The 21,778-nt window shown below is 41.9% G+C and overlaps 1 protein-coding gene across 7 annotated transcripts in view; it reads left to right on the top strand.

The window, feature by feature from the left end:
- Nucleotides 1-3,610: 3,610 nt before the first annotated feature.
- ROCK1 (Rho associated coiled-coil containing protein kinase 1) overlaps nt 3,611-21,778 on the top strand; it is an 85,847-nt gene continuing 67,679 nt past the window's right edge. For 5 of the 7 annotated variants that reach the window (XR_002044803.3, XR_002044804.3, XM_019284036.3 and 2 more), the window contains exon 1: nt 7,414-7,551. Coding sequence is in view for 5 of the 7 variants with exons in the window: in XM_019284036.3 (XP_019139581.1) it covers nt 7,429-7,551 (123 nt within the window). In the remaining 2 variants the exon portion in view is untranslated. Of the gene's footprint in view, nt 4,708-7,413; nt 7,552-21,778 lie in introns of those variants that run through there. The other 2 variants (XM_010396366.4, XM_019284037.3) reach the window with 1 other exon arrangement.

The following is a 21,778-nucleotide window of genomic DNA, read 5'->3' as shown; positions in this document are numbered from 1 at the left end:
AATTTACATAGAGACACTTTCAAGGATTAGAAACTACATGCTTCTGAAGAGAGAAAAAATGATCTTTCAGGCTTGCATGCTTTATCAGTGCAGTGTTATCAGGTCATGCATCTGTTGAGTAACTCCTATTTCACTCAACAAAACCTAGCTCAATTCCAAAATACGTGACACAACAAATGCAACAAGAAGTAATAACCCATTTTTAGTTTATTATCAGGAAGATAAAACAAAACAATTCAATGTTCAAGAGTTCAATGCACTGGTTGGTTATGTAGGATGGGGATTTGTATGATTTCTAAGTGGCCAATGCTAGAAATATGCAAATTCCTAATCATATAGATGCAAATAGTCTGACTGACATTTGTGAAAATGGGCTTCAAGATCCCAGCATGTGAATGAGTGTTCTCTGGATTAAAAACTATTACATTACACTCTCAAGTTACAACATGAGTACTTTATCACATGAGACACTTAACCCATACCTGCTTTTGAAAATTAGAATCTATTATCCTTTATGAGTCTGGCAGCCAAAGCCTCCCTTTTACAGTTTCGAAGCAGTGCTCAGAGTTTCCTAGACAGCTGCATGAGTACCTCCCACACAAATTCTATTCTATTTGAGACAGACAGACAAGCACTTTTAGTCCACCACAGTCGTGAGAAAAGCCCAGTCTGACAGACATGTTTGAAACACACACAGTTTGCACACAGCTGAAGACAAACATGGCAGCTTTGCTCGCCACAAACATTGGTAGAGGTTCTCAGGTGTACTGGTCCAGAGGCAAGATCCTTCACTAGCAAATAAACACATGAGGCTGGGCCTGTCCGATGCCTAGCTCTTGTCTCTCTGTGAATTCTCCAAGGTGCCAAACAATGGGATGGTGCTTCTCTCCACTTACTGTGTGAATGCGGGCCACTGTGAAAAAAAACTGCAAAGAAGCAAAGGGCAAGTGGGAGCAAGACCCGTGTAGCTTTGTTGCAGGGAGATCTGGAGAGGATGCAAGGTGTTTTGTATTTCCAAGAGTACCTGTAAGTTTTCCCATAGACATTGGATAAAACATATAAGTGGCACCTGCTGATCACAGTGGTGATCCTGCCCACTGAGCTGCAGATTCAGGCTTCCTGTTCCGTACTCTATTACAGGCTCATGAATTTTGCATTTTTTCAAGCTAGCCACCTCAAATCACCCTGCTGAGACCTGGCATCATCCCTGTGTATGTTTTAATGCCTAAACCAGGTGCCCAAGGGCACTGTGAATTAGTTGCTGTCTCTCTAATGATGATTTTCATCTTGCTTTAGATGAAGACTGCAAGAAGCATTTTCTCTGTATTTTAGAAATTAGTTACTGCATCACATATGAAATGATCCCAAGCCTACACCCTGTAGCTTGCGGAAATGTTCTCTTTGGACTGTGGTTGCTGAAATGGAATATCTGCATTTCCAAGGGCAACCAAAGCCTCTGAATCAAAGGGCTGTGGTACTAGCCAGCACAAAACGAGAGAGCAAGAAATGTTGCTGTAGCCTGTATTTTTGCTTAACTGTACATACTTCTCAGTAGAAAACGAAAACAAAGATGAAGGCTGTGGGTATGAAAAAGCAAAATGTAGAATGCCATTTCTTATTTTTTCTGAATAAAGCAAGACAGGAAGTACTGACATCCAGGACTGAATAGCTCAAATGCTCTAATACTTGGCTATGAATTTGTTTCTTAACCACGATACGGAAAATAACTCATAATGCTAATGATTCAGGTTTGCTACTGGCAACTGTTCAGTGACTAGATATTAATGACTTGACCATCTCTATGCAATTTATAGCGATGTTTGTAAAAATGCTATTGCCATTCATGGAACTGCAGTGGAAGTCAAAGAACCGAACCAGTCCAGTGGGCTCTGTCCAGTAATATTTGAAATCATTACTTCGCTCGAGTCTCAAGCTGAGCCACAGGAGGATCAGGTTGGATATTAGGAGGAATTTCTTCACAGAAAGGGTTGTTAAACATTGGAATGGACTGCCCAGGGAGATGGTGGGGTCACTATTTCTGGAGGTGTTCAAGAAAAGACTGAACGTAGCACTTAGTGGCATGGTCTAACTGACATGGTGGTGGTTGGTCAAAGGTTGGCCTGGATGATCTCAGAGGCCTTTTCCAACCTAATGGATTCTGTGATTGTTTCCTTATTTGAAGAAAAGGTCCCTGTTGTGGTAAGGGTAAGGGTAAGGTTTGAATTGGAAACACCAACACAGGCTGCACAGGTTACATGTTTAGTGCTGGTATCTATTCTTTCTGTGTTTGGTGTGCTGCCTTGCACATGGCTCTTGTCTGGACATAAACGGGAATGCTTTGAACTTGTGGCACTGCAGAAGCTGGCCTCTCCTTCCCTGGACAACCAGAATGGCAGAGTGGCTGCGACTGAAATGGATCTCTGGAGGTCAGCTTCTCCGATCCCCCTGATCAGGCAGGACACAACCGCAGGATCAAAGAATGGGTCAGGTTGGAAAGGTACTACAGTGGGAAATCTGGTCCAATCTCCTTGCTCAAGCAGGATCATCTCAGAGCACACGGCACAGGATTGTGCCCATAAGGGTCTTGAATATCTCCAGTGAGGGATCACCTAAGGACCACCCACAGCCGGCTGCCCAGGGCCTGGCTTTTGAAGATCCGCAAGGATGGAAGCCACAGCAGCTCTAGGGGCGACCGTGGCTGCCACCTGTCCCCCCGTGCCCGTGCTGTGCCAAGGCGGCGGGAGCCACCAGCTCTGAGGCGCCTCCGGGGATCCGGGGCGGAAACACGGAGGCAACATCCCCACATGGCACGGGGAGCTGGTGGGACGGGCGCCTTTCCCGGCGGGACGCTGCCCCTCGGCTCCGCGCAATTCCCGCCGGAACCGCCGGGCGGGGGCGGGCACACAAAGACAGCGGCTCCCGGAAGAGGGATCCCGGGATGTCACACCCGCCCCGCCCGCACCGGCGCCGAGGCCGAAGCGAACGCGATCCCTGCTGCTCGCTCCCGCCTCTCCCGCTCTTTCCTTCACCACAGCAACGAAGCTGGTGAAAGGTCTGGAGCGCATGTCCCATGAGGAGCGGCTGAGGGGGCTGGGGTTGTTTAGCCTGGAGAAAAGGAGGCTCAGGGTGACCTTATCACTCTCTACAACTCCCTGAAATGAGGGTGTAGCCAGCTGGGGGTCGGCCTCTTCTCCCAGGCAACAAGTGACAGGACAAGAGGGCATGGCCTTTAGCTGCGCCAGAGTAGGCTTAGGTTGGACATCAGGAAGAGTTTCTTCACAGAAGGGCTGATTAGACACTGGAATGGGCCGCCCAGGGAGGTGATGGAGTCACGGTCTCTGGAGGTGCTTAAGGAAAGACTGGACGTGGCACTCAGTGCCCTGATCTAGTTGACGTGGTGGTGTTCGGTCACAGGTTGGCTTGGATGGTCTCAGAGGTCTTTTCCAACCTAATGGATTCTGTGACTGTTTCTGCCATCCCTTCCCAGGCGCGCGCCTCCTGCGACCGCCTCATGTGCGCGCCCCCGCCTCCTTCACCGCGCGCGCACCTCCTGCCGCTGTCCCGTCCCGTCCCCGCCCGCACCGGAGCCGTTCCCCCGCGCATGCGCCCCGCGCCCCGTCCCGACTGTTCAAACAGGAAGGCGGACATGTTAGCTCTCGCAGGTTCCCTCGCAGCTGCCGGACCTCACGCTCTCTCCTCCCCTTAAGCCGCCTCCTTCCCTCCTCCCCTTTCACGCCGCACCCTCGGGTCGGTCCTGAGGCGGTCCGGGCTGCCGTCCTGTCCCTGAGGCGGAGGGGGGGGGGGCTGAACCGGCGTTGGCAGCGGCGGGAGGCAGGGAGGAGGAGGAGAGAGGAAGAAAGATGATGCTGCTGCGGCCGCTCCGCCGGTGAGGTGACTCGTCCGCCGCCCGTGGGGGTACTCGCTCGGTGCCTTCCTCGCCCCGTGCCCACGGACGGACCGACCCCACAGCGCTGAGACACGCCGTCGAGAGGATTCCTCTAAGTTTTATTTTTCCATCAGTTTTTGCCTTGTTGGTGTGCCTGCAGGCTTTTGTCTTTTTTCTTTTTCTTTCCTTTTTTTTTTTTTCCCCCTCTTCTGTTGTTTCTTCTGGTTCACCGGAAAGAAAGCGCGCTCCGGAACCTGGCACCGACCCGCCGGCGCTGCAGCAGCAGGGCGAGGAGGAGGGACCGCTACGCTGGATCCCAGGACGGCTTCCCCGGCTGGGAAAATGGGAATGCTGAGACGGTGGGGCCCGAGCAGAGGAGGGAGGGAGAGGAAACCTGCTGCTGCGGAGCTGTGAGCATCCCGGGAAGCTGCGAGCGTGCCTGGAGGAGCGGGGGGAGAAGCAGCCTCGTGCCCCGCCTGCTGCGGGCTCCCCTTGGATTCTCTGCCCTCTTGACGGGGACTTGCCCCAGAGACTTCTGTGATTGAAGGGATCTCGCAGGAGGCGCTTCCTCAGCCCAGTCCGGGCTGCGTGGTTTCTCTTTTGTGGTCGCCTGTTCCTGGTTTGGTTTTTTTTTTTTTTTTTTTTTACACTTTTTCATTTTATTTAATTTTTTTTTTTAAAAACCTTACTTTGCTCTGGAATAAGGGAAACTTTTTATCTCCGGAAACATGTCGACGGGAGAAAGTTTTGAGTCTCGGTTTGAGAAAATCGACGTGACTTTGAAGGACCCCAAATCCGAAGTGAACGTGGACTGTTTGCTGGTGAGTAGGGAGCGCCGATGGGCCCCCGGTCACGTCTCCCCGAATTCCTTACCCTGTGGGACCGAATCTCGCACTCCTAGCTGAGTCACCGCCCTGCTCAGCTCCGCACTGGTGTTTTGTTTACTCAGCTCTGGGCTGAGGGTGCGTGAATGTGTCTGTGTGCCGGGAGAGCGGCTCACGCCAAGGAGGCGCCTGCCCAGCCCTGCCTCACACTTGTCATCTCTCGCTTCGCGCACCGCTCTGTGCCTCGCCGGCTGTCACAGGGGCGGTGGAGCCTTTCCACAAAGGCGGAATTCGTGAGTGCCACTCCTCTGTGTGAGCGCAGGACTCCGATAGCTTTGATACCAATTCTCTCTCCAACAACTTTTTTAAAGACTGAGGTCCTCTTATGCTGTGGTTAAGCACTGTGGCTCTGACAGTTGCATACGACACGATTAATAAGCCCTTACAGGTGGGCAGGGGTTTAAATGCATTTTAAATTGGTGGTTGTCTTAGGCCTGGGGTGGAGGGCTGCTTGCTTGTTGTTTCCCTCATTGGTCGTACCTAATCACTGGATCTCACCAGTGCTGTCAGGGTTATAACTGCATCATAGAAAAGCAAACCATAACACTTCCTGATCTAAAACCAACCAACGTCATATGGTAGCTGATTGACAGAATTGGATGATCTTTTAGTTCTTATTTAGTTCACTTAGTACCTCAGTAAAGTGCATGCCAAATCCAACCAATTTGTTTGGGATGCGGCTGGGTCCTTAAATATGCCTAGAGATGTCCTTAAATAGTACCAAAGTATAATTTTTGCTTTCACACTGAAGTAGAGAGGGCTTATTTTCTTTGGAGCAAGTGATAGAAGTTCTTTAGTGTATTTTTTTCCCCCCTGGCTTTCTGTTGTCAGAGGAACAAATAAATTGAATTTGTTCCTTGTATGAACTCTGACATTTGGGTTTGGAAGGGAAGGGAGGTGTGGGGGTGGAGATAGCTCTTAATAGTCATTCTTCATTTTCTGCTGCATGGCTCTTGGCAGAAAGCTTGTTTGAGCATAGGGCAGTGGAGAGATTAAAAGAGTAATGCAAGAATCTGTACAAGTTCACAATATTGTTTATTCTCTTTAGTTTATTACTGGTTTGTGAGCTTCTGAAGTGTTGGCAGGTCAAACCTACGTCCCTAGATAAAAGCAGAGCCTTGTGGATGCTGCTGTCACAAAGGAAAATAGCAATGCACCTTCTAGTTAACTTGCTTCTCTTGATCTGCTTTACATATCTGTCATTTTAGAACCAAAGCTAATGAGGAGACTCTGGTTCTTAGGATATAGTATGTCAGTTTTGGTAAGTCGAGACTAATCAGACGTTTTTACATCCAGGTTCTATGGATAGGTGTCAAGAGTATAGAGTCAGCTAAGAGTCCAGAGTTTGTATTAACCATGGCTCAGTTTGCTACTACGTGCTGTAGTGCTGGTCGTTCTATGGGGACCTTCCTACAGTGATAGGAAGGAATTGGCAGGTATCAGACATGCAGTTGGTAGTATCTTTAACCGTATTCCTTAATCTTATAATCAGTTTAAGGATTTGCCCCATTTCAGTTATCTTAGTTGTGATTAGCAGCTAAGCTGTACTCAGTTTGGGAATGAACTTGTTGGGATGCTTCCTGTCATGCTTGTTGAAAGTTTTAGAACATGTGTTTGCATCACAGATGTTCATGTCCTTTATAGAGACAATTTTTTAGGAAATTTCTTTTAAACTATTACCAATTAAAAAAGAAAATGCTGCTTCTGAGGAAATCAGTTGGTAGGCTAACTTTGTACACGTTTGGTCAATGTATCAGTCTTCCTGCTGGCTGGACTTACACTTTGTTTCACTTGTCTTGGAGTTTTTTCTGTGGAAGAGTTTAAGTATCCTAACACTTTCTAAACAGCTTAAGTATTTTACACCAGTTCTTAATGTGATGATTCACACTACAAGCATTATTCTTGGCCCAAAGTACTACTTATATATCAAATCCATTAAAATCTGTGTGGATATGCTTTTAAGGAAGAAGTGCTTAGGTGTAGGTGTAATGGATCTGCATTTAAAATACCTTCTGAAATGAAATCCCCATTCCATCCCTGCAAGTCTCAATTAAAGAGGGAAATTTGACAGAATTTAGATGTGGTACACTTAAAAAGAAAATAAAATAATATTTTTCTGATCAGACTGCATACAATTCTTTTTAATAAAACTTTTAAAACCTAAATTATTCTTTACCTTTGGTTAAGGTTGTGCATTGATGTTCCTTGTAACTGCTTTCACTTTTCCTAAGCAAAGGTGATAGCTAACTGTGTGTGTCTGAGTGGAAATACGTGAATAGCTGATACACAGGCACTTCAACATCTGATATTCTATATGTGTAGGTTTAAAATGCTGGGGCTCATTTAGGTTCAGGAAACATTTTTTTGGCTGTATGAAGAAAAGTCTCAGCAGTGCTCTTGGCTTCTCTTAGGATGGTTTTATCCTCTAGCTTTGCTTCATTTTTCTTCTCTTCCTATGTTTCCTCCCCATCAGTTTGTACCCCTTATAGACTAACAGGCAAGACATGGAATAACCTTTAAATCAGCTTTGTAGCCATTTTGGGTTTTGTAAATGTCATAAGCCGTGTTCTGTATGCTAGAAGGGTTCTAAATTTATATGTGAAGTAGTATGAGAACGCTAAGAAAAGAAGATGGGGGTGGGGGCTGATACAAAGGAAGATGTATTACCGTTTCAGGAAGGTGTGGGAGAAGAGTGCTGACAACAGAGCAGAACAGGCGGAAAAGGCTCACCAAGGGCCTTACAACTCCAATTTACATGCTACAGGAAGGAAATTCATAAAGGTGAGGTGCAGGAGAGAGGTGTGTTTATTTTTCATGTTTTCTCTTATGCAACTATAATAAAAACAGAGTAAGAAAATGAATTTAAGTTGCAATTCTCTAAATTTGTTTCTTTGGGTCTTCCATGCACTTGATTTAGCACTAGGTAGGGGAATCATAGATAAACTGTCTTTTTTTTGATAAGGCATGAGGAGGCCCAAGCCTGAGTTAAATGTAGACAATGTGTCACAGCATCATGTAGTGCATTTCCTCAAAATATTTTGTACTAGGAGTCCTACAGTCCCCAAAGATCTAATAATGCTGTGAAGGCTGTGTTAGAGAGGTGGTCACACTCTAGGGTGTGCAGTGGTCAGATCCTGGTGAATTCCATAGGGGTGCTGAGTAGGCCCAAAAGCAGTGTAAGTAACTAACTATTAACTTGAGCTAAGTGTCTCATTTATGAGCTTAAACACTGAAAAGCAGTATTCAGTGAGCATCATTCTACAGCAATTTTTGGAATGAACCCATGTTTTAGTAAATTCTTGGGGTTTATGGGCTTCCAGTTTTTGGAGAGTGGGGAGTTAAAGGGTGTAGTAAGTGAGTAAATGTGGGACATTGTGACCTGAAATTGCCTATGCTTTTGATTCTAAAATAACTAGTAACTTTTTATGAAAATATATTTTGGTGCTCTCTCTGTTCAGGTAAGAACTCAGGAAGAGTGTTTTCATGGTTTATATAGGCACTTGGGTTATTATATACATTCTCTTTATATATATATATAACAATATAATTTTATAATTATTCAGGTACTTAGTCAATTACTTCCATAGCTGATTTAAAAAACTTCACAGTTCTGGTGATCTTAATCTTCAAAGATGTCAAATGTTTCATTTGTTGAGCAGTTTGTCTTCAAATTAACTGACAGTAGTAAACACTGCATATCACAAACTTGTTTTATCTGCTCTCAAGAGGTTTCCGTTTTTGTTGCACCAAAAATACATAACTACAGAGTTTGATTCACCTGTTTTTCCTAGGCCTGTTTCATCAGCTAGATTAATTCATGTTCATCTGTCTTGCATAGGAGAAGGTGAGATGATCTCCTCATCTTTGGGATTTGGAGTTCTACATATATATGTCTGTTAGCAGGCATATTTCCCTTCTACTAAATGTGTTAGAAAGCACTTCTGAAGACCTTGTGATTAGGGATTTGGATAATAAATTTTTAAAAAGCAATAAATAAAAAGTATATGACTGAAAGTACCTTTACTTTGGAGGTGTCTATCCAAATAACTGTTGAAAACACCTTGACTGAAACCACACTAACTCTGCTCTTAAAGTCTGGGTGATCAAATACTAGAGAACTTTGGTATCTGAGAAGCTTCCTTGATTGCTAATGAAGCTTTTTGTATGCAGAAGAAGCAGAACTTCATGAACATTTGCAGATTGTCAGCTTCAGAATTCTGTAAGTTGTCTGAAGATAGTTCAAAGTAAGGGAAAGCGTTGACTGACAAAATCTCCTTGGACATGTTTCTACCATTCTTTAGATCCAAGTGGAAGGTCCTGCAGTTGTCTTGGGGCAGTCACCAGTGTCACTACAGACTGGGTGTTGAATGGTTTGACAGCAGCCCTGTGGAGAAAGACTTGGGGATTTTATCTGAATTTCTGGCTCTTCTGTTGGAGAGTGACCTTTTTGGCAGGGCCTGTTAATGTCAGGACAAGGGCTTTAAAGTGAAAGAGGGTAGATTTAGATTGGACATGAGGAAGAAGTTTTTTACTGGGAGGGTGGTGAGGCAGTGGAACAGAGTGCCTAGAGAAGTCACGGATATTCCATCCCTGGAAGTTTTCAAGACCAGATTGGATGGGGCTTTGAGCAACCTGGTTTAGTGGAGGTGTCCTTACCCATGACAGGGGGGTTGGTACTAGATGATCTTTAAGGGTCCCTTCCAACCCAACCATTCTGTGATTTGGTAGTTAGATTCAAAATAAGACTTCTGGCTGACCTAGAAATGCAATTCCAGGTCTTCAAGTTAGCATATCTGGACTTTAGATGCAAAAATCATGAATGTTAATTATTAATGTTAATTGTTGATGTCAATGAACAGTAACATTATGTTATTTAATGTTAAAATTATCTTCTCATTATGTTATTTAACATTAATGTTAATGTTAATATTCTCATCACTATGGATATGAAATACAAAGATTGATGTTAAATTAATGATAAAATATATATCTTGATATGTTAGTCAAAAGTAACAACAACAAAGATGAAACTCTAAGTTGGCTTTGAGAATACAGTAAAATAAGAAGTCTTAACAAAATAAGACTTCTGGCTGACCTAGAAATGCAATTCCAGGTCTTCAAGTTAGCATATCTGGACTTTAGATGCAAAAATCATGAATGTTAATTATTAATGTTAATTGTTGATGTCAATGAACAGTAACATTATGTTATTTAATGTTAAAATTATCTTCTCATTATGTTATTTAACATTAATGTTAATGTTAATATTCTCATCACTATGGATATGAAATACAAAGATTGATGTTAAATTAATGATAAAATATATATCTTGATATGTTAGTCAAAAGTAACAACAACAAAGATGAAACTCTAAGTTGGCTTTGAGAATACAGTAACTTGATGGGCTCTTCTTTCAGGTTGCATCTCCTAAGAATTTTTTAATATTACATTAGCCTTTAGAAAATTAACAGTAGAGATGTGGAACTGTCAAAATGTTAGCTTTTGTTTCATGGTGTATGGTAGGTTTTACAGAGGAATTAATAGTTAACTTAGCCAATTTTTTTGCTTATAAAACTAGAGGCTGTGTAGGAATGTAATTATTTATTTTTCCTATAAAAAGTTTTAATGCGGAATGATAATAGAAAGTTGATGTTAAGACACATTTCAACAAGAGGAATAAAGGCTATAAATGCTCTTACAAAGTAAAAATATTTGTAAACAATGTCCTTTTCCCTGGCAACTACAGAGTGGTTTTTTGTTGCTTGAGGGAAGGAAGAGGGAAACACCTGGAAATTGTTTGTTGGACAAACTGAAAATCAACCTGTTGGTCTGTAAATCTTTGAGGATAATGATAGTTTCAGGAGCCACTCATTGAGAGCTTAATAAATACTGAGAAGCCCTGTGAGCAGATGATGTTGGTAGCCTCACAGTTGCTGTTAGCAGAATTCCCTGGGTCATACTTTAGTTCTACATAAAAATAAAAAGCTTTTTTAGGTCTCTTACCAAAGAACACTGAGATGTTTGTCTTAATACAGGATGTTTATCTTGAATTTAAGAGATCCCAAACCATGTAATTAAAAATCTTTTTTTAGTGGATGTTGCTTGATTTTATTTATCAAAATTCCTTTGTCATCAAGAAATGGCAGTTCCAAATGGAAAGACTGAAAAACTGAACTTATTTCTCTGAGAACAAAATTGGAGAATGGTTGAAAAGTTTCCTGTCTTTGCCTTAATTTGTCCAGTCATTCCAGCAGCAATAAAGCCAGAAGGATGATGAGGCAATATTGGTAAAACTGCAGCACTATGCAAGCAACACCCACTTATAGCTCAGTTAAAGCACGTGCAGATAACACCATCTTTTAGCTTCCTCAGCAGTCTGCTGAAATAAACACTCAAATTAATGCCAAGGCACACAGCATGGACAGCAAACAGGAGGAGCAGGAAGCCACTTGCAGCAGGAAAACTGTGATGCTGGAACATTGGCCTTGGAACAGGCTGCCCGGGGTGGTGATGGAGTCCCCATCCCTGGAGGGACAGTGTAGTTGTGGCACATGGGGACACAGTTTAGTGATTGTCCTTGGCAGTGCTGGGGGCTTTTCTGACCTAAATGATTCTGTGAACAGTGATTGAACAAGAGATGGAGCTAGATCTTTGAGAAGAAGAAAAGTGGTTTGGAGCTTCTCTTGTCCCTGGTGTTTTGCTGTGCTGAGATGATTGGATTGCCTCTGCTGAAGTCTCCAGTCAGCAGGGTAGAGATGTCTCTGTAGTGTGCTGAGCAGCAGCAGGGTCTGAAGTGCTGTGATGCCTCTTCAGTTACAGCTGTCTGGAGACTGTCTAGGCAAGCAGGGGCTGCTTGGCTGGGTTGGCTGCCCATGTTGCTAAGGGAGAACCGGCACAGAGCAGCACCAGCTTCTGACTGGAGCCCAGGTCAAAGTCTATTCTGATACTCAAAATCTAGTAAAGGATTGGCTTTCACTAAAGGTTGCCACTCCCTGTCAATATTTATACAATAAAAACTGTCATGGGGACAGTATGTAAGATCTCTTTATTAGTAAGTCCTAATTGAAATCCGACTGCAGATTTCTTTATTTTAGCTTCTCTTATGTTTCTTATATGCATTCATTTTTCTGTTTCTTTCATAGAGTTCAGAAATATCTGGAGGCTTTGTTGGTTTTTGTCAGTTGCATGGTCTGAGATGATGCAAAGACCTAATGCTTGGAAACCTCTGTAGGAAACGCTGCACACACTAAGGCTTTATTTTGGACTCTAGATTGAAACTATCTAAAAGTGTTTCTAGCTTGTGTGTGTCTGGGCTGCAAAGCTTATAATTGAACTGGAAACACAAGTGGAACATGTCCTTGTTTTTTTTACAGATCTTCATGAGTCATAATATTCACTTAGGAAAAATCCTTAAATTCTAATAGTTATGTGAATATTGACTAATTATGTCTTTATATTTTTTTCTCTTAAAAGCAGCATAGTACTCAGTGCTGCATTACATTCAGATGTATTAAATGCTAAGGTATGAATATATTCGGAGGAAAACTTGATGTGAGACATCTATGTAGAAAATGCATTAATAGAAGATGGCTGTTTTCCTATGTAGTCACTGACTGCTAAGAAAATACTGTTTCTGTGGAGACTGAGCTTAATTTTTAGCGAATAAATAATGGCCAAAAAAACCCCTGACTACATAAAAGTATGTATGTCATCTGGAATGTGCTTTTTGAAGAAGAGGAAGCCAGAAGCTTCTCTTGACATCTGCAGATTTCAGCTAGGAAATTTTTTCCTGTTTTGTGGTTGGAGAAGTTACATTTTCAGCAGATGGTTAGTAAAACTTGTATTATAGCCATAGTGGTTATTTCCAATGGGAAAGTGTGAAGGAATGATGGTTAGGGCATTCATCTCAAACTGGCTACTGTTTGATCATTTATTTCTTTTGTCTAAATCAGTTGCTTTGGATGATGATTTGGAAGTCTGCCTTCTTAATGTTTAATACCATGTGCACAGGGAAAGTAGTATTTTATTGCATATAAATGATTGTTTTTTCACAGAATTATTGAGGCTGAAAGGAACCTCTGGAGGTCCCTCATCCCCCTGCTGTGATAGAGTGGCCTAGATCAGGTTGCCCAGGAAGGTCTTTGAGCATCTCAAAGGTGGTGAACTCCACAACTTCTCTGGGCAACGTGTAATTTTCCACTTCTCAGAAGAATACTTACTCTGTTGACATGTCATACAGCGGAAAATAAAATTCACCAAAAATAGTAGAGAAGTCATCAGTATTCATTTGGCATTTATTTGCAGAGTTTTGGCCTTCCTGTTCAGTAAACCTATTTCTAGCCCAAATAATTTTTTGAAAGGTATCTGCCACAGAAGACCTGAGGAACTTTCTGTGTGGAGGCATTTGTAGATTCAGATATTTTAAGCATGAAGGTTTGTATCTGAGAAGCCAGTTGCTGTGAATTTATAAGCTCATGTTTAATTTGTGACTGTGGTTGAAACAGATGTAGAATTTTTCTGTTGGAGCTAAAAAGAGAGTGAATACCTTGCTGTGATGTCCAGTTTGCACTCCATGAGTGCCACTTCAGTTTTTCATGATTATGTAGCCTTGTGTTTTCTGTATCTGTGTACACACATTGTTTTCTTCCTGACAGGCAGCGAGGGAGGCTGGGTAGGACTTCCTTATTGACCTGGAAATGTGAAAGACTTCCTGACAGTGATGGGACAGGGACTTGTCCCTGAGAGACAGGTGAAGAGGAGATACTAACTGTGGAGTTTTCAGGCAGAGTCTTCAGAGGAGAGACTTCAACTTCAGACTTTGACTTCAGAGAAGTTGAAGTGTGAAGTGCCAGTACAACAAGCACCATCTTCATAGAGTATGGATGACAGTTCAGCATGGTAATTCCACCATTGACACCTGGGAGCTCATTTGACCACAAGTGTGGATTGATTCTGTTAAGTACTTAAGAGGGGAGGAAACCTCTGCAGCCAGGCGGTAATTGAGTAGGAGTGGATGGGGAAGATTCTTCAGGGAGGAGTGAGGTCGAGGGTCAGACAATCAACAAGTTAGTGTTGGTTATACTTGGCTTGTGCTTTTTTGCAGATGCTGGGTTTTGCTAATTATACCAGGCAGGGCGTGAATCTGTGGTTGAAAATAGAGGTAATGCCTCTGATGCCTCACAACTTTGTATTGATACTATGCGCTGCTGTCAGTATTAGAGGTAGAATCATAGAATTCCCTTCTTTGTTATGAATCTGCTTATACGAATGTATTTTTATACTAATCTCTTCTTAGAAAGTAGCTTTGACTGTAGGCATGCAAAGAATCCTGTCAGTATTGAGCTGAGAGAATTTATTCTCCCCTTTCAAAGAGGGAAGGTGGTTCTGCTGAACTGTTTGTTAATTGCTCTAATACATCTTCTGTGGGTAGCTGTCCTCCTCCTTCAACTTAATTTACTACAAAGTTCATTGGCAATTAAACAATTGCCAGCATAACAGTGATACAGTTTTTGGTGGTCTTGGGATCATTCAAACCTGCTGTTACATGCTATATATACATACATATATATATATATATATACTCTTTTGTGGAAATTCAAGGCCAAGAGTGGTGCCAGCCAAATGATAGACTCGTTAGGAACTGAAGTTTTTGCTCTGCTAATATTGGCAACAATCATCATGGCTTTTGAAAGAGGGGCTGTTGTTGCAAACGTTTGTGAAGCTAAGATGGTGACATAAATAGGAAATTACCCATGAAGACCTGTGAGTGAGTGAAAGCTGAACTATTGATGCGATTGTGTATTTTATTGGGCTGCTTTTTGTTTGAGCAGTGGATTTGTTGGTTGGTTGTTTTGTCTTTTTTTTTTTCAATACATTGAGTTTATAATTGGACATGCCATTAAAGAGCTGGGCTTTCTCTGTAGAGAATAAATCAGTAGGCTTCCTGGAAGAGTTTTTGTCTTCTGTCTTTTACTAAAATGCCCATGGCTATTTTTAGCCTTTCTTACACCCCACAAACTGTTTTGTGCATATGGATTTTGGAAATAGCATGACCTTAAGGTGTTTGGATATGGTTTTGACTTGCCGAAATCAGGTGGTTGGAGAAATCATCAGAGCTAGTCACAATGTGGTTCTGAATCAAGCTATGAAGACTCTTGTTAGGAAAACCATATTTAGGAGAATTCTGTGTTGTTTGTCTAAAGAATAAAGTTGTAATACAAAGAAAGTCTTGTATCACGTAACTTGCATGCCCAGAGCTGTTCATTGATTCTGCGTGGTGGATTGGAGTAAGGAAAGGACTAAAAGTCTCTCTTACTTTAATTCTTGATGAATGTAAGGTCAGAGGAGTCTTTAAAGTGTTTTCCTTTTGTTTCTTTTCTGTCCTCGAATGCCTTCCGGCTTTGATAAGAAAGCTTTTGTCCTTCTGAATGCAATGTATACGTAACACTATTATCATCAGTAGTTTGGGCTTGGGATATAAGCAGAGATACCATTCAGAGGTAAAATTGGGGTGTTATGACGCTGGTGCTGATGGAGCTGCTTTGGTTCTGGGACTGCAGTGATTGTACAAAACTCCTCTGTGACTTTCTGTGCCTTCTGTGTAATTCATTTTGAGTGGCATCAGGGAATAGTCGGGATGGCTGCATTATTCTTTTCTTTGGTCATGACAGTCTCCTCTTTGAGCCCCTGGCAAAGAAGGGAGTCAGATTAACTTTCACCTTAATATAAAGAATGGCTTCTATCAGATAAAGAATAGTTTCTATCATAGTTCCTGGTAAGTTCATAGGAAAGAAGGGTCTGAGAACCATGAATTCTAGGGGGGAGAAAAAGGGATTTATTTTTTAAATTTTTTTTTTTTTTTGTAATGTACCCTTTCTTGTTGCAGTTTGACAAACTCATAGATATGGTCAGGAATAAAAGATTAATTAAAACCATTTATTTGCAGGTTGGGAAGTTTCTTTCAAAGTTTCTGATGCCCTGTGAGTAGAAGCTTAATTTTTCAGTGTAAGGTTCAACCAGAGTAGGCAGCTGAAGGTTTTTGTTCAAATCTGGCTATCTTGTGAGAGGTTGTCTAGCTCTACCAAAGCAGGACACCTTTTGCTTTTTTTCTTGTGTGTTTCAACATCAGCAGACTTACCTTAGAGTGGTGCTTCATTACTCATATTTTGTGGGAGGAAATAACAGTATTCAGCAAGGGTGTATTGTAGAAACAAGTTGAAATCCTAAGGTTTCTTCTGACTGATAATTCCTCTTACAGGCCCTTGCATTTAATTTAAGAAAAAGTCTTCTGAGCTGATGGGTTAGCAAAAGTGGAAAAAAAAGAAATGGGGTGATGAGGTTTTTAAAAATTACTTTAAAAAGTATTATGATTTTACAAAATAAGTTTATTTTTCCAGAAGAGTTGGAATCAACATAACTTCTTTCATAGCAGTGGAAAAAGACACAATCTTTAACAAGTAACTTGTAACTCTGAGCTAAAGTTTATGCTTAAGATTAGATAATTCTCTGAAGATCTTGCTTCCCTTGAATTTCATCATGATAAACAAATGGCCTTCAGGTATAATGAAGTGCAACTCACAGAAATAAGCTGGTTTATTGGTTAAGCTTCCTTTTTACATCCAGAAGAAGGTGGAAGCAGTGTTACCCATAAGAGCACAATTAAGTTGGGCAGGATACCTGTGTCCTCATCTCTGCAAAACAGAAGAATCACTTAATTTTTAAATACAGAAGCGTGGTGTCTGTTGTCCTGATTTTATGTTTTTCAGTCTTCAGATTATTTGTTTCACTTTTGCAGTAGAAGTAAAACCAGTAATCAAGTTCTGATATAAAAAGGAGAAGCAACTAATGGGGCAGTTGACAAAAATTATTTTGTCAGTAATGCCAGTCCTGTCAATTTATTAATCGAGTTAATTCTTAAACTTGTGCAGTGGATATTTGCCTACCATGAATTACTTAATTCTTGATAGTTATAGAAAATAACTTTCTCCTTTTGATGTTGAGGTTGTGGAAAGTCAATCATTCAGTTTAAATGCTTCTGGTTTGAATACCAGTCAAATATTTCTTGAAAAGACAGGAGTTGAAATGAAAATTGGTGTGCCATGTTATCCTCTTGCCTTAGTAAATAAAATACCAAAAAAAAAGGAAGCATCAGTGCAGTATCCTTGATACTCTGATACATCCTTCTTTACTTTTGAATATTTTTAACAGCAGAACACAACAGATTATACTTATGGTGTGGCAGGGATAGGGTGCAAGAACAAAAAAAAAATTGCCCTTTGTGGAGAAGACTTGTCTGTCTGAAAGATATATATATATGTATACAGATATGAGGTTTGGAAAACGGGCAGAGAAATTAGTAAGATGATAGATAAAGATGATTTTGGTGTTGGAATTGTTTGTTTTGCCTAATGTGCTGTAAGTTAGGGCTTCCTGATTTCTTCAGCCTTTTTGTGAGACTGTTTTGAATTTCTGTTTCCTGCATCTAAAATAAGGAAGTACTTCCCCACCCCTCACAATTTGTGGGTTTGGTGGTGTGGAGGCAAGCTGCTTTTTGTACTCTTTTTAAGGGGTAGGGAAATTTCACTGGTAGTACCATCGAGTATTCAAAAAGCAGACATCAAGCTGCAAGGACGTGTCAAATGTGAATGGCCAACAAAAACCTCCACAGCAGGACTTAAGGTCAAAAGGGAGGCGTGAGTCTGTTTAACATTGCATCTTCATTGATATGTTACAAACTGCTATTTTAATATAACCCATTGCTTTCAAATTTTTAAATATTTTCATAGAATCACAGAAGTAAAGAGTTGAAATGGACCCACAAGGATCATCCTGACCTTGCATGTTACAAACCCCAAGAATCACACCTTAGGGCATTGTTGGAATGCTTCTTGGACTCTGTCAGGGTTGGTGCTGTGGCCCGTTCCCTGGGGAGCCTGTTCCAGTGCCTGACCACCCTCTGGGTGAAGAACCTTTTCCCAATATCCAACCTGAACATCCCCTGACACAGCTTCATGCCATTCCCTTGGGTCCTGTCACTGGTCATGAGAGGGAAGAGACCAGTGTCTGCCCCTCCACTTCCCCTCGTGAGGATGTTGCAGGCTGCAGTGAGGTCTCCCCTCAGTCTCTTCCAGGCTGAACAAGCCAAGTGATCTCAGCCACTCCTTGTAAAGCTCTTAACCACCCTTGTGGCCCTCTTTTAGACACTCTCTAAAAGCTTTGTATCTTTCTTATATTGTGGCACCCTAAACTGCCCCCAGCACTCAAGGTGAGGCTGCCCCAGTGCAGAGCAGAGTGGGACAATCTCCTCCCTTGCCTGGCTGGTGATGCTGTACCTGATGCCCCCAGGACAGGGTTGGCCCTCCTGGCTGGCAGGGCACTGCTGACTCAGATTCAACTTGCCATCGACTAGGAGCCCCAGGTCCCTTTCCTCAGCACTGCTTTCCAGCCTCCTGTTCCAGTCTGTATGTACTCGGATGGTTGCCCCATCCGAGGCGCAGAATCCAGCACCTGTCTTTGTTAAACTTCACATGTTTGATGGTTGCCCAGCCCTCAAATTTGTTGATGTCTCCCTGCAGGGTGTCTCTGCCTTTGAGGGAGTCAACAGCTCCTCCCAATTTATCACTGGCATACTTACTTAGTATTGCTTCCAGTCCTGCATCCAAGTCAGTTTTGAAGATGTTGATGAGCACAAGGCCCTGTGGAGGGATAGAGCCCTGCAGAACCCCGCTAGTGATGGGTCGGCAGTCTGATGGCACTGCATTCACTACAACCCTTTGCGCCTGACCCGTGAACCAGATGTTCGACCATCCCATGGTGTGTTTATCCAGCTGAATGCTGGACATTTGGTCCAGTAGGACACTGTGGGAGACAGTATTGAAAGCTTTACTGAAATCCCAAAAGATTAGATCAGCTGGCTTCCCTTGATACCTAGGTGGGTTACCTTGTCATAAGAGGGAATTAAGTTTGTCGAGCAGGACTTTCCCCTCAGGAACCCATACTGATTGTGACTGATGACTACATTGTCCTGCAGGTGTTTTTCAATACCTCCCCAAATAATCTTTTCTATACTAGTCGTTGAAGTGACACTGACAGGCCTGTAGTTTCCAGGGTCGTCCTTGCCCTTCTTGAAAATTGGGACAATGTTTACCAGCTTCCAGTCGGCTGGAACCTCTCTAGATTCCCAAAACTGTTCAAAAATCATTGAGAGGGTTATCCTTTTGACTTAGAGTTGTAGTTTTCTTAAGTTCTGGATGTTCCCACAGACAAATAGGGAAAACTGATTTACATGGACATGGGTTTGTGACTGCAAAATACTGTTTTTAAGTAAAGAAAATTAGTTTCTTTGCATGCTAATGCATATTAATACATGAACCTAAAAATTACTGTGCTTCAATATAATAAGTAAATTTTTACATTACATTAGCTCTTTTAGTAGCATGTTCATAATGTTCATCAGTCTCTTTGCACTGAATGTATGGTAGAGAATTGATTGTGTTTCTCAGGGGGAAAACTGCATACAAAGAGGAGCTTCATGAAATTTGGTGCTTTCAATAGAAAAGTGTCACTACTGGCTGTTTGAACTGTGTTGTGCATGTATATGAAGCTGTTAAAATGAAGATTTATGCATTTTAAGTTGCAGTTAACTGCAGTGTCCAATGCTCAGTAGTATAGCAGGAGACTGTTCCTGTTTCCCATAGTTTCCAGTAGTGTAATCACTGGAGGAAAGGGGGAACATCACTAAAATGTTCCATTGACCTAAGCAGTTTGAGGGTTGTAATAAACAAAGTTTGTTAGTTCTCTGAAATAATTCTCCTTCTTGTTAGCCTTACATACTGATTAGGTAGTGGGTTTGTACCTTAATGAATTCATATGCAACAATTGCTTGCTTTCTAAGTCTGAAGGTGTGCTTAACAGATTTCCAGGAAAGCCTTTCTGTGAAAAGCTTCATTAATCACTTGAGATCATAATTAAATAAGTGAATTGGCTAAAAAGAAAAAAAATTATGCTAAGTACATTCACAGACTTTTATATACATGTATACACACTCCATAGTGATGATAAATATGAAATCATGACATTCATTTTCCTTTAAAAAAAAAAACTTGCAAATTCAGTTGAGGTACTCTAAGTTTCAGAAAAAATGGATCGGAGGTGTTGTTTTCAGTACTGTGCAATTATAATTTTCTGCTCTAAATTTTGTTAGAAGGAAACTATGATGAGAATATTTCTGTATGCTGAGTAGTGACACCAAAATTGCACAAGGAATAATCTACCTAAAGTTTTCTAATAGAAGGTTAATTTTGGTGAGACATCAAATGTATACTATTTTAAAAATAGATCTTGTGGTGGTCAGTGGGTTTTACTCAGGCTTGCAGCCTGTCACAAGTGGGGTCTTCCATGGGTGGATGCTGGGCCTAATGCTGTCCAACATCTTCCTGCATGACCTGGATGGTGGCATTGAAAGCACCCTGAGCAAATTTGCGGATGACACTGAACTGACTAGTGAGGGGACCCTACAGAAGGAAGAGATGTCTTACAGAGAGAGCTGGACAGGCTGGAAGAGTGGGCTGAGTTTACACTGATTTTACAGGCTGGGATCTGTGAGGTTGGGAGCAGCCTCACTGACCTGGGGGCCTGTTGGACAACAAGGTGAACACAAGTCAGCAGAGCATGGCTGCAGCAGCAAAGGTAAACTAGATCCCGGGCTGCATCCACAGAGGGGTTACTAGGAGAATGGAAGGTGTGATCGTTCCACTCAGTGCTGGTAAGGCCACATCTGTAGGGAGGTGTCCAGTTCTTGTTCCTGCAACCCAAGGAGAGTTCTAAAGGAGGGTCACAAAGGTGATCAAAAGGCTGGAGAACTTGCCTTGTGAGGGAAAAGTGAAGGTGTTTCCCTGGAGAAGGTGTGGGGGAGACTTCATCACAGTGTCCCAGAACTAAAAAGACAGCTACAAGGAAGATGATAGAGATCTTTTCAGGAGGAGAAAACAAGGGCCAACATGTACAAGTTGCATTGGGAGAGATTTATATAAGAAAGAAATTTTTTGCTGTGACAGTAGTCAGTCACTGGAACAATTTCCCCAAGGATGTGGTAGAGTTCCCATTGGTGGTGGTTTTCAAGACTCAGCAGGGTGCTAGGCAATCTCATCAAGGCTCCCTTTTGCATGAACAGTTGGACCAGGTGAACTTTTGAGGTACCACCAGATCTGGGCTGTTCTATGATTCTCTGTCTTTGGAGAAGACACCTCTACAGTATTTCACAGGTTGGTTTCCCCTTTGCCTTTCCCTAGCTTTGTTTCAGAGCCTCAGTGAAGCTCTTAAATCAGTGCAATGTGTTTGCAGCAGTGCTAGTTAAGCACAAAGTAATGATATGTGCAATATGTACAAATTGTTTTCTCAGCTGTAGCTATCAAGGTCCCATTTTCTGAAGTGACACTGTACAGGGTATGGTATCTGTGCTGAGCAGCATGATGTTAATTTCTCTTTTAACAGCAGATCTTCTCTGATGAGAGCGAAAGAGACTTTAAGAGAAAAACCTTTAAAGCTAGTGGCCTGAAGACACAGAAGAAACTCAACCACAGAATGCATGCACAACAAATCTAGTTTCTAAGTGGACAAAAATATAAACTGTTGTTATTTTCTTAAATATTTTTCACTATCAATGGCAACTTCAATAGCAATAGTATCTGAATTTAAAAAAGCAACAGGAAAAGCACCTCCCACAGAGTTAATTTTTGTTAATACTCTAGGAGTTAAGATGAACTCCATCTGGAAGGAGGAAAAATATATTCCGAGGATTTAAACCAACAAATGCAAGTTATCCATTTAGATTGGAAAGATACCTCTGCTAAGCTAAGAGAAGCTTGCAAAATGATCAGGAGCTAGTAGGATTTTTGTCTTACAATGGTTTCAGGTGAGAAGTTTCTTGATTAGTATAAAACTCTCCAAATGAAGAATTAGCATAGAATGAAGCTTTCAGTAAATAGAATGTAGTTCTTGTGAGTATGGA

The sequence above is a fragment of the Corvus cornix genome, chromosome 2 (genome assembly GCF_000738735.6).
Source record: "Corvus cornix cornix isolate S_Up_H32 chromosome 2, ASM73873v5, whole genome shotgun sequence".
Lineage (NCBI taxonomy): Eukaryota > Metazoa > Chordata > Aves > Passeriformes > Corvidae > Corvus > Corvus cornix.
The sequence above is the reverse complement of the archived record's forward strand: the minus strand, read 5'-3'. Positions and strand labels throughout refer to the sequence as shown.